General features: G+C 38.7%; 1 protein-coding gene and 1 long non-coding RNA gene across 4 annotated transcripts in view; one reads left to right on the top strand and one right to left on the bottom strand.

Annotated features, from left to right (window-relative positions):
- EFEMP1 (EGF containing fibulin extracellular matrix protein 1) overlaps positions 1 to 2,435 on the top strand; it is a 74,061-nt gene extending 71,626 nt beyond the window's left edge. For both annotated transcript variants that reach the window (XM_075925509.1, XM_006122142.4), the window contains exon 11: positions 1,201 to 2,435. In XM_075925509.1, the coding sequence (XP_075781624.1) occupies positions 1,201 to 1,359 (159 nt within the window). In that variant the 3' untranslated portion in view covers positions 1,360 to 2,435. The remainder of the gene's footprint in view (positions 1 to 1,200) is intronic.
- LOC112545636 (uncharacterized) overlaps positions 1 to 13,819 on the bottom strand; it is a 113,470-nt gene that overhangs the window by 43,527 nt on the left and 56,124 nt on the right. The window lies entirely within an intron of this gene.

Here is a 13,819-nt window from a genome sequence, read left to right as displayed (position 1 = left end):
AAGAGCTCCGTGGTACAAGAAAATGAACTGCTAGACTGCTGGTTTGGGGAAACTGATATGTGGTTTAGTGACAATCTGTCCTTACTGCTGAAAGAAGCCCTAAGTGTATAGTTCAAAGCTGATGTTCACTTGTCATTCTTAGAAGGCAGAGTCATGCTCAGATTGGGGAGGAGGTGGTGTTGCTCTGTGCCCAGCATGGTGTCTGTAGGCACTAAGTCTCTGAAAGGGGTAATGAAGGAGGGCCCCCCTTTGCTCCAACTACTTAAGTATGCCCAGCATAGATATCCTACAATGCAAGGAGGGCAGGGACATGCCCATTGAAGAGCTGCTATCCCTGCCAGAGGTCCAGATGACACCTTCTAAGTCTATATCATGTATTCCCAAGGCCAGCACCCAGAATGTGGCTGTTCTTCATTTGGAAGGGAGAGTTATGAAAGGATGCCTTATATTTCACTTTGTTCCTCAATATATCTGAACTAGAGTGATCATCTCTGGCTCTCAGCTATTAGCTTTTAATACATTTTATCTGTATAAAATTTCTTTCCTCTACTGTAAAAAAGTAAAAACTCTCATTGTCTAGGATCTAATGCTCTGACTTCAGAACAATAATTCTAATAAATCCAAGTCTAAGACCCCCAACTCCTGCAGTCATATGATGACATCAGAATCTCGGCTTTCATAAAAATATACATAACATATTGTAGTGGAATGGTATCAACGGCACAGTTAAGATTGTAGAAAAGGTTTCATTTTGACAGGGTTGAAGACCTTTATTTTTCAGGAGTATTATAAAAGTTTCAGGAAACATAACACAGAAATTTGAATTCACATGTCATTCAGTTGTTTTATGGCGGTTTTCTGTAGACTGGATTGATGCAAATTAAATAATAAGATGTACAAAATGAATACTATTTTTAGAATGTATGAAAGAGGTCTTACCTTTCTTTGGTCCCTTTTCAAAAATTATTTATAAACTCCTGAGATCCAATTTTTGCCTTATGAATCACTTTGTCTGCTATATATAACAATAAAAACTAGATTTCTTATGGTCATGGATGCTTGAATTATGCATCTGATGATGTTGGAGATGAGTCCTTTTACAATGAAGTATATAGGCAGCATCAGGAGATAATTACAGAATTATTTCAGATTTGCCTGAAGGAAACAGTTTTATCTTTTCTTTTCTTTTTTTCCCCCCAGCAAACAAGTGCAATAAGTGCAATGCTCGTACTGGTGAAATCACTATCAGGACCAAGAGAACATATTGTAGATCTGGAGATGCTGACGGTCAACAGTTTGAACTATCGTACAAGTTCAGTGCTGAGATTAACAATAATAGTGGGACCTTATGCATTTTAGTTATTAACCCTTCACTGGCTCCTAACGCAGCCAAAGAATATTATCTTAAAGAAAGCACTTACTATTTTATTTATAGATTTTTGCTTTTAAAAAAAAATTATTTAGTAAATCAACATCTGTAATCCACACATTACATCTGTAATTCAAAATTAATATGTGTTCCATATTATAATGTGGGTATTGTCACTTTCTGTATAAAGACTAAAGTCTTGCCTTAATTATTGTACTTGGATTAGACCGCGGCACTTTTCCACAAGAAATATATGCCTGCGCTATTTTGTAAAACTTTTTTTTTCCTAGCCAAGTAGGTCATACAGTTAAAAGGTGATCTCAGGTGTGGTTTATAATGGGTTTTAAGTTCTGGTACAATTACACTGAATCTCAAAAAGATAGTATAGCATTAACGATATACAAAATAACAACTTTATAATAGGTTACAATGTATTTCTCCTTTCTAACTTCCTTGTAAGAAAGGATAATGGTCAATAAAAATCTATTTCTTTAGACACTTATGTGCTCTCAAGTTGGTTTTTTAATCTAGTTTGGAGAAAATTTACATTGCAAATAATATTTGCATTGGATGTTTCTTAAGGACCTGATAAATATAAAGACTTTTTTAAACTATACCATACAGTAACATTTGATTTAAAAAAGACATGGAATATGATAGGAAAATTTCTCCACCTATAAGTGAATCTCCCGAAGTAAAATCATCACACTGAGAAACATTTCTGTAAATGTATCATTGCTTATGAGAATAGTACTATTAGTTTCTGTGCAGAGGAATACTGCATTTCTAGATAGAATTTAAATGCTACTCTTCCAGAAAAACAAAATTGTATACTTAGAATTCAGCACATTTCCTTGATTATTAAAATACGGCATATTTTGGTCCTATTCCTGTTTTCTATAACTTGGATTTTTTATTCTCATGTACAGTGTTCATAGTAATTCAAGAATCAATACATCTTCCTTTGTAATATGTAAGACCTTCTCTTGTTTCTTGTTTAAAATGTAATAGTTTATACTTTGTTGTACAAAGTTTTTAAATAAATAAAGATCTCTCCTATAGTGGGTTATTTAGTCTTTTAAGGTATTTTATATTGAATAACTGTAAACTGGCCAGCTCCTCAGCTGGTGTGAATCAGCATAGATCCATTGACTTCCATAGTGTTATTCCAATTTACACTCAATTGGCCCAGAAAGTCTCAACCCACATATTATTTCAGTTCATAGAGGACCAAAAGGGGACTATTTATTACCATAAACAAGAGTAAAAAACAAAACTTTCTTATTGCAGTGGAATAAGTTTGCAAAAGTTGCAACCAACCAACCAACCCAGTTGGGGTAAAAGTGTTTGATGGGATATGTATTCATATTAATCATCCCTGGATAAAAGAAATTCAGGGGCATCAATCCAGCACCTCTCACAGGAACGTCTGTTAAATTAAAGTTTTATATGGTAATTAGAAACAAAGAAATAACTATTTGCTCTTATTCTCTTTGGGTACGTCTACACTAGTTCGTTAGTTCGAGTTAGGTAGGCAAATGAGGGCAACCGGAGTTGCAAATGAAGCCCAGGATTTAAATATCCCAGGCTTCATTTGCATGTTCCCGGGCACCGCCATTTTTAAATCCTCCTTAGTTCGAACTCACTGCCCACGGCTACACACGGCAGTTAAACGTTAATTCGAACTAAGGAGTTATGTCGAATTAATGTTTAACTGCCACGTCTAGCCACAGGCAGTTAGTTTGGACTAAGGGGGATTTAAAAAGGGTGGCGCCCAGGAACATGCAAATGAAGCCTGGGATATTTAAATCCTGGGCTTCATTTGCAACTGCGGTTGCCCTCATTTGCTTACCTAGCTCGAACTAACGAGCTAGTGTAGACATACCCTTTCTTAATATATTTTTTAAGGTGGGTTCAGCATATTTGGGTCACTTTCCTATTAATTTATTAATAACTCACTAACTTACCTTTGGATTGGTTGTTAACCCTTACAACACTCTTCCATTAACTGTTCTATTCCCAGTCAAACCTGTACACTGAAGCACTTTGAATCTTTCCCAGTTGTTAAACCCACTAGTTAACCATAGACATTCCAAACATCTTGTCCCTGCTTTCTCCACTGCCCATGCCTCCCTCTCCCATGTCCTGGCCTAACCTCAGAAACAGACTCTTTCTTTTCCCCCTCCTCCTCCCGCCCCCTGGAAGCCATCCCCACCACTTATTCTCCGTGATAGTAGGCTACACCTGATAATACCTCACCTATCAAGATATTAAGCCTCCTACAAATATCATTATCCCAGACAAGCATCCATTGCTTAGGCTCCTCCCACAGTTTCTCCACATCCCACAAGTGGCACACATTCCATTTTAAACCTCTCAGTTGCCGAGCTCTTATATTTCTCCTACCCATATTCTACCCCCACAAATTAACAGAGTTGCCCCCAGCCAGTTCTAAAACACACCCACTTACCCCCACCATCCCCACACACAAGCGTTTGGTGCTAACCCCTTAGCCTTATAACTTTCCATGTTTCCAGAGATTTTCCTCTTGGAAATGACATGGTTTTGAATAAGGTTAAAATGAAGATTATTTTACATACTGGGTTAGATTCTTCCATCCAGTAGAGCTAAACTTGGTACAAGATCAAACATGAAAATGGCTTGATCCACCTTTATACTCCACCAATCCTGGGGCTGGCAGGGAGCAAGATTGTTCTCCATCATAAATTAAACAGTCTCAAGGTTGCTCTAATTTACACCCAGCTGCCCAAAGTTCCAATGGTCTATTCTGGAAGCCAGGGAATACCAGTGCATACAGGTTTCCCATTTACAACTCTTTCCTCACTGACACTGAATGCCAGAAAGCAGAGGAGCATTATGACAATATTATACCACCCAGTCAGTCCCCTAGGATGAAGGAGTCCTCTAATGCAAAGGTAAGCACAGAGCCAAGAAGCCACATTGTACCCTAGGACCATTTTATCTAGCTCATGTAAATTTTACAAAAATGTGTACAATCCATTAATTAACATGTGGAGCCAGACTCCCTCATGGATGTCACCAATCCACCTGTTGTCTACAACCTGGATTTTGCATTTGGATTTCTGGATTGACAGAAAGATGCAAAAGTCACCCCTTTTGTTTATGCATCTAATAGAGTTCATATTTATTGATATTACTGTATGAGATATGAAAAAGCAAACATGGTTCTGGGATGTATTAGTGGGAGTGTCATAAGACAGACAAAAGAAGTAATTCTTCCACTCTACTCTGTACTGATTAGGCCTCATTTGGAATACTGTGTCCAGTGCTTGATGACACATTTCAGGAAAGATGTGGACAAATCAAAGAAAGTCCCAAGAAATGCATAAAAAATGAGTAAAGGTCTAGAAAACATGACTTACAAGGCTATGAGGCAAGATTGAAAGAATTGGGTTTGTTTAATCTGAAAAAAAGAAGACCGAGAGGGGACATGATAACCTTTTATGTACTTGAAAATGGTTGTTACAAGGAGGTGAGAAAATAGTTCTTTTTAACCTCTAAGGATAGGACAAAGAGGCTGGTTTAGAATGAACATTAGGAAAACTTCCTAGCTGTTAGGATGGTTAAACAGTGGAATAAATTGCCTAGGGAGGTTGTGGGATCTCCATATAGGAGATTTTTAAGAGCAAGTTAGAAAAATATGTCAGGAATGGTCTAGAATAGTGCTTGGTCCTGCCTTGAGTGCAAGGAACTGGACTAGATGTCCCTTCCAGTCCTATGATTCTATATAAAAATGCGAATAAATAGTGCAGTACACTATAGCCAGTGTTCCCTGTAAACTGAGCATTTGGGTGACCACCGTCAAGCGATTCAGGTGGTGCCAGCTGATTGTCAGAGCACCCATAATGCCCATAGCCACTGATGTGTATCTACTGGTGATGCACGCCTGCACATGCTTTGGCACGCATAACAACATTTATTCAGCCTGTGGATAGAAAACATATAGTCAGTGAGCACTGACTATAACTGCTTATTTTTGACCTAACCTTACCCTATTTGGTAGATCACCAAGTCTCAGCATACTCATATATTTTGCTTAATACATTGAAAGGCAAGATGAAACAACTTTTTGGCACAAAGCATACTCCTAACCATTAGACACACTGTGATATATACATGTATATGAGTCCTCCAAGTCCTTTAGGTATGTAAAACCAAATAAGAAGTTTACTGAGGCTAAAATACTGCTCACTAGTGCAGAATAGGCTGCTTGCAGCATAGTTTTTATAGCATGAGTAATCAGATATGCAAAAGCAATTCTCTTGCCTAGATTATCTCTTACAAAGCTATAATAATATAATAATTTAAGTAAAAACTCCAATGCAAATTTCTATTTTCCTTTGTGAGCACAGTGCTAAAATGCTTCGTGTTTGCTCAGAAATACTGATATTTTCTGTCAAATAGAACTTTTAAGAAAGACATAAAGAAATAGAAACTAAGTTCACTCTCTTATCCTAAACCACCTGAATGTAGTGCAATGGGATTATTTTGTTTGGCCATCTCACAAATAAGAGTTTATTGTTTAATTCTGTTTCCATGACTGCAAGCCATTGCTTATGTTTTGAATGGCTATACATGTTGCTAACTTTATAACTCGCCTATTAAAATATAGAGCAGCTGCTGCCCTGGCCATATGCTAGGCACATGGAGCTCACCAGGGACAAAGCCCACTGTTAACATGTAGAATTATTTTTAACACCCTCACATTTCTAACACAAATCCTCATCTCAGCAAAATGGCAAGTGTCCATACTTTCCAGCTGGGGGAACACCTGCATAATACAAACTTCAACTGTGCTACATCTGGTATGAAAACTACTTTTATTTCATCTGGCTAGTACAATAACTTATCAGCACTGGTGTACAGAAACAGCAAAAATTAACTGCCTTTTATTTTAGGTAAAGACAGATGTCTAGTTAGGCTGTTTATACTGCATGCATTTCTGTATATATTTAGACAGACCTGTTTAATAAAATGGAGTTAGCATCTAGTTGCAAGAGCAAATTTAAGAGCAGAGTAAAACAGTTGAGTTGTTTTCATCCTTGCATGGGAGAAAATGAGAAACTGGTTTTCTATTGGATATGTATAATGTAACAAATAAGTTTTTAATGCAAATCAGCAGTTGCAAAAGTGCCTTGCCTTAAAGCTTCCCATTAATTATCTGAAATTATCTGCATCTCTGTTTGGCAATAACAGCCTTTTCCCTGTGATTTGAAATATATAATGGTCTCTGGAAATTAAAAAAATGCTTACTCTGGCTCATACTGACATAGGGTAGGGTAAATCCTAGAGCTGTGACTACATTGGTATGATCTTGAGCAAAAGTGGCCGTTTTTATGCCAAAACTTGCTGCCTGTCTACACTGGCTGCGAGTTCTTGCGCAAGAACACTGATGTTCTAATGTATTAAATCAGTGCTTCTTGCACAAGAACTATGATGTTCCCACTCAGGAATAAGCCCTCTTGCACAACTGTTCTTGTGCAAGAGGCCAGTGTAGACAGGCAACATGAATTACTTGCGCAAGAAAGCCCTATGGTTAAAATGGCCATCAGAGTTTTCTTGCGCAAAAGCACATGCAAGTGAAGATGCTCTCTTCTGGAAGAGTTTTTTTGCACAAGAACTCTTCCACAAAAGAGTTCTTGCACAAAATCATGCCAGTGTAGACGTAGCCTAGTAGTAATACAGTGGGAGGTAGTGCTCCAGGTGCCTTTTAAGGGATATGCGGTTCCTCATTCTTCTCTTTGATAAGGCGCTTCAACCATCCAAATCAGTGCCTTTTACTGTCCATTCAGACCCTATGAGAGCTGAAAAATGGAGAGTCGTTTTCCTGGGCCCAGGGCATCTTACACTGGGACAGCTGACGTTCCCTCTGGTGCCACACACTCTTGGCGGGGGGAGGAGACTTCATACACTCCTTTGTCCGCAGGCCTCAATTGGCCGGGGGCAGGGGAGTAGCAGGGTGGCCACAGGCCGGATCAAATGGCTTGGCACGCCAGACCCAGCCCATGGCCTTTATCTTGTCCACCCAGGTAGAGTGACCCTCCTGTAGGTACCCACAGACTGGTGATCTCTGTAGACCAAAATATTGGACACAGACTACCAATTTTGTTTATAAATGTATTTATATTGTGTCAACTGCTTCCTCTTCACCTCTTTTTGGTAAGCCATAGGGGTAACCTAAAATACCGAGCCTGCGCTTGATTGCTGAGAGAATCCATAACTCCTACTGTCTTCAGTACTCAGAACCTCTCATTGCTTCCAAATTCAAACCCTTTGATTGTAGATTCAGAGCATGAAAGGGTTACTGTTGTATATCACTTTTAACCTTTTGATTTCTGGATTCAAGAGCAGGCAAGTACAATGTTCTCCATGAAGTTACGTGTGCTACTGACTGAAGGCAAAAGTTCTAGATACTAACTCTAACCCTGCTATAGTATGTTTCACTAAAGATGAATGTTTATAAACTGATTGTTATTACATACCTACAATAATAATTAACAGATTAGAAATGTAGAGCTCCTCTATACATAGTCTTTATACTGCTTTAATTAAGAACCTGAGATAGTTAAAGTGATACAACTCTTATCCTGGATACAGTTATACTAGCATAAATGTACCATCAGTATAATTTATTTTAGTGATCACACATATCTATTAATAATAGCAATAATTACAACCTATTTACTTGGGTTTTTCACACAGACTAAGGCTTTAGCCTATGATAAAGAAGTTACCATCCACCTTTATCCATTTAATTGATGTTAAGGAATTTTTTTCTTTCATAAATAGCCTCTAAACTTGTGTGTATAATTGTACACAAGCAAATATTTTATAGGCACAAAGGCAGTTTGTGTGTTTACAAAAAGGGCTTTGTATTAGCAAATTAGATACAAAATACCCATTGGTGCATACAAATATTGCCCATGTACAAATTATTGTGCATGCAAAAACACCATATACAAATAATGAGGCCAAGTCAAAGCCTTGCTGAAAAAGTTCTAAAAGGTTATTTTACAAAGTACATCAGAGATCCAGTATCTACTGTGCTGTTATAACACTAAATGTAAAGGTTAGATCCTCATGTAATGTAACCCCTCGTTCCCTTATCAAAGTCACTTTGACCATCTTACAATCAGAGCCGGCTCTAGGTTTTTTGCCACCCCGAGCAAAAAAATTTTTGGCTGCCCCCACCCCTTTTTTTTGTTGGCTTTTACACATGTTTGCACTTTGCTTTTGTTTTTGTTTTTGTTTTGACTGTTTAAAATTTAAAAAAATGAAAACAGAAAATGTGTAGTTAGTGAAATAAAACAATTTCCTACTAGTGTACTCATTTAATTTTAACAAAATCACAATTACAAACAATTTGGGTTCAACTATACACTGTAATGAAAAACGTTAGTGTCTTCTGGTGCACCAAGTTTCTCATAAATTAAAAGAATGTATATGAACTGAATTTTTCTGGTTTTTATACGTGCGTAGTCTTTTAATAATTCAGTAAAGTCTAAATTTTTTCAATTGAAATTAATGCAAGTCCTGACAAATGATTTTGAGACATGGTGGACCTCAAATAATTGTTTAGTAATTTCAGTTTTGAGAAACTGCACTCATCAGAAGCCACTGATACTGGCAGCTGCCCTCCCCCGCAGCCTCACTCACGCTGCCAGCCCGCTGCAGGGGCCGCACCCCACCGGAAGGAGCCTGCGACAGGTCCCGACCTGCCCTGCAGCTGCCTGGCAGGTCCCCAGCTCTCGCTTGCCTTGCCCCCACACACCAAGGGGGATGGCACCAGGGATTCCTCACTGGCAATTCACACATGCACCCTGTGCTGAAGGGAGCAAATGGCCGCCGGGCTGTCAGTAGTCAGCATGCAGCGCGCCTACCAACTTGGCCAGAATGCCGCCCCCAGCATGTCCTTGCTTTGCTGGTGCCTATAGCTGGCTCTGCTTACAATTAATAATACCATCTGTTCATGTGCCCTTCAAGGAAGATCCTCACACTTGAGGTCACCAGTGAGGAGGCCAAGTAAGCTTCAGGGTCCCATCCTCTTTCCACTGGAGTTAATAAGAGCAGAAGCAGACCTTTAGCTTACTAATATATATGGAAACTTGCTAGCAGTTCTACCATTAACCAAGGTCAATGAAATCACTAAGCCTGCTGCAAGTGTACAGTGCAGGGGAGAAAAAATAATTTCTGGTAACGTGTTAAATTTCAAACCCTGACCAACATGCTACTTTTTCAGAAAAACAAATCGTTCCGAAAATGATCTCCATGAAGAGTTTGGAGATGAAACTTTGCAGATGGGGAATAAAAGAGGGGCATATTTTGGTGGCAAATAAATCACTAGAAATGATAAAGGAAAAATGAGACAAATTACATCATACAAAGAAAATTTAACTCTGCCAAATGCCTCTATAGCAAGAAGCACTATGAATCCAAAATGATACAAGCAGTGGTCTAGTTATCTTTCTCCTATATCAGAATATTCTGTTTATGAACAATAGTGTTTCCTTCTCACTCTGTTTAATTAACATTGTGAGGCGCTCAGTTCACTGGATGCATTGTAAGAATAAAGAGCACATAGTCTTAGCTTTATTTTTGTCATTCAGGCTATGTCTACACTGGCATGATCTTGCGCAAAAACTCTTTTGCGGAAGAGTTCTTCTGAAAAAACTCTTCCAGAAGAGAGCATCTACACTGGCATGTGCTTTTGCGCAAGAGCATCCATACCAGTGTAGACACTCTGTTGCACAAGAAAGCTCCGATGGCCATTTTAACCATAGGGCTTTCTTGTGCAAGAAATTCATGTTGCCTGTCTACACTGGTCTCTTGTGCAAGAACAGTTGCGAAAAAGGGCTTATTCCTGAGCGGGGGCATCATAGTTCTTGCGCAAGAAGCCCTGATTTCATACAGTAGAACGTCAGTTTACTTGCGCAAGAACACACGGCCAGTGTAGACAGGCAGCAGGTTTTTGCACAAGAGCGGCCACTTTGATGCAAAATCGCACCAGTGTAGACACAGTTTCAGAGTTTATACAGAGTAGTATTTGGAAAAACACGGAGGGTGTGTCTACACTACCCCTCAGTTCGAACTAGGGGGGGTAATGTAGTCATACGGAGTTGCAAATGAAGCCCGGGATTTGAATTTCCTGGGCTACATTTGCATAAAGCCGGCCGGTGCCATTTTTAAATGCCGGCTAGTTCGGACCCCGTGCCACGCGGCTACATGCGGCACGGACTAGCTAGTTCGGATTAGAGTTCCTAATCCGAACTAGCTGTACACCTCGTTCCACGAGGGTATGTCTACACAACCCCCCTAGTTCGACATACCCGGACTGACAACCAGTTTATAAAATGTGGTGCCTGCTTGCAGCCAATTATTAATTACAATGATCTAAAGATAGTTGGACAAATTTTTAAATCAACCTCAAGCTGCTCTTTATTTCTGTGCATACAGTCACAGCAACAATGAGCTGCATGTGAAAAGAAAGTGTACAAAGCAGAGACAGGCTGGAAATTTGGCACATTATTATGTTTGCCCTAATTTCTCTGTGAGATAACAGTAAGAGAATAATCCTAGCATCAACTATGCAGTTGTATATGCCACATAGTTTCTTTTGAGATCAACTGCAGTGGAGCAGCTAAGCATACTTAAAAGGAAGGGTCTCAACTCATCATTCCAGAAATTTAACAGAAAAATACAGTTGGCATCCACAAAATTAGCTGTTATTGCAGAACAAAACAACAAAAGTCAGTCTTGGAATCTTTTCCCTCAAATGTTAGCACACACTAATAATATCAATCTCCATTATATTAGCTCTGTGAATTTCCAGCACATTTGCTTGTACCCAAGAATCTGTCCCTCACACAAGTTATAATAACCTTCTAAAAACAGAGGCCTAAAGTTGAATAGTTAGATGAGACTGTGCCATCTACTAACATAAGAACAGCCATATTGGGTCAGACCAAAGGTTCATCTACAGTGGTCATTGCCAAGTGCCCCAGTGAGGATGAACAGAACAGGTAATCATCACATGCTGCTGTTGCCCATTCTCAGCCCTGCCAAACAGAGGCTAAGGGCACCATCCCAGCCTATTCTGGCTAGGTCCAGATGGACTTATTCTCCAGTAACTTATTTAGTTCTCTTTTGAACCCTGTTATAGTCGTGAACTTCACAACTTCCTCTGGCAGGGAGTTCCACAGGTTGACTGTATATTGTGTGAAGAAATACTTCCTTTTCTTTGTCTTAAGACTGTAATTACTCAGGAAAATACAACAGGAGCTAAATGTGGTGACAGAGTAATGCAACAAGCAGCAGCCTATTACAACATGGCCATTGTAGAGTTACAGTATTTTTGTCTCTGGCCAATTTCAATGAACAACCCTCAGAAAGACATCTTCTGGGGACCGGACAATTCAAAGAATGGTGCTCCTGGAGAACAAAAGCAGTTTCTGTAGCAGTCCCATATCACACACTAATACACTCTGAAACTAGAGATGGTAGGGAATATAAACTGGGGGTCCAAGTATGTAGTTAAGTCTCTCTCCAAATTCACTCTAGGAAAATTTAAATACAGAACTATATTTTGGAACGCCAAGCTGAAAAGCAGTCAGACCCTGGGATTTGATTTATTTTCTTATCTAAACAAAGTTCAGATCTAGGTGTGAAGTAGGGATCTTTATCTTAAATCTAATGCTACAAGGCACATTTTCAGTGGACCCTAAGAGTCTTTCAGAATCAAGACCTCAATCCATAGCAAACTGACTAGCATAACTATGTAAGAACAAAGCTATATAATAGCTAACACCTTTTTAAGTACTGGCAACTTATTCAGGGCTGATTCATTGAAAGGATCACAAAAATGATGAAAATGTCTATTGAACAATCACATTTTATGTTTGTGTACAAAAGATTAATGTATTAATTACTACCTCCTTGCTTTTCAGATGTACAGACTTGTTAGAGAAAACCAAACAAAACATTAAACTGAAAACCAGTATATTTTGACTGTTAACCAAAATATTTTAATTCAGAAATACCACTGGATGGAGTGCATCATGGGAGTTCTTCATTTTTCTTGTGTTCCCATTCTCTTCTATGGGCTAAGGTCCCTAACTAGTTTTGTGTCTCCTGTGATGCACCTCCTCGCTTTACCTATATAGGGTATCATGTTTTATTATGGGAGAAGGCGCCTGACCATTTAACACCTAATTTGTGATAAGAACAAACTAAAATCCTAGTTTTGAATATGCCTGAATTTTGAAGGAGATAGAAATGTGAACCAAGATATAGATCTAAATTTTACAGCTGGTCTCATTTCTATAATGAGTAAAATCAAACAACCCTCCTCCTGAACTATGGGGTTTCTAAAAGCCCAATTTGTGTTTTGCAACTTAGACCCCATCCTGCCTTAATTCTTAATGAGGCTATGTTGTTTCATGAGCTTCTTAAAAGAACTGGAAACGTAAACAGTAGAAAACATGAAGCAACATGCTGAGCAGTCATTGTGAAGCAAGCTATTCTATGCTTAAAACCAAGTCATGAAGGTCAAAACAGTAACATGAAACCCTAATGGGATAGGAAGAATTCTGCATTTTCTCTGGTATGCTGAAAGGGGAAGCCCTAAATTATACAATGAGCATCTATAATCAAGCACTAACATTTCATGGAATTCAGGCTAGGCTATCAAATTGGGGTTTGTTTGTTTAAAGAATACATTATGTAAATGTCACAAAAGATCCCTTTCCTTCTCTTTTATTAAATGCACTGCAGAGATGAGTGTCTCTCCAAAATGATCTATGTATCATTTCTCCACTGGTGCAAATAAATGTTATCTGATTGGAACTGTAGTGAAACCTTTACAAAAGAATATACTGTTTGTGAGGACAGCCCAGATTACCTCCAAATGTATTGGATATAATTCTGCCTCTCACTTTTATCTGAAGACTTCCTAACAAGTAATTGATACAGGTTTTGCTGTGTTATTATTCAGAGCATATCTATGCTGAATTTTGTTCTTGGTGCCCTTTTCTGAATCCTTTCCAAGGTGAGGAGACCACATCTGTACACAGTATTCAAGATGTGTGCATAGTTTTATACAGGGGCAGTAAGATATTCTGTGTCTTATTTTCTATCCCTTTCTTAATAATTCCTGAAACAAAATACAGGACTAGGTAGCACTAACACGGCTACATTTCTATCACTATTCTTAATTCCTAGCATCCTATTTGCCTTTTTGACTGCCACTGCACACTGTGTGGAAGTTTTCAGAGAACTATCCACGATAACTCCAAGATCTCTTTCCTGATTTGTCGTAGCCAAATTAGCCCCCATCATAGTGTACGTATGGTTGGGGTTATTTTTCCCGATGTGCATTACTTTACACTTATCCACATTAAATTTTATTTGCCA

The sequence above is a fragment of the Pelodiscus sinensis genome, chromosome 3 (assembly GCF_049634645.1).
Source record: "Pelodiscus sinensis isolate JC-2024 chromosome 3, ASM4963464v1, whole genome shotgun sequence".
NCBI lineage: Eukaryota > Metazoa > Chordata > Testudines > Trionychidae > Pelodiscus > Pelodiscus sinensis.
The sequence above is the reverse complement of the archived record's forward strand: the minus strand, read 5'-3'. Positions and strand labels throughout refer to the sequence as shown.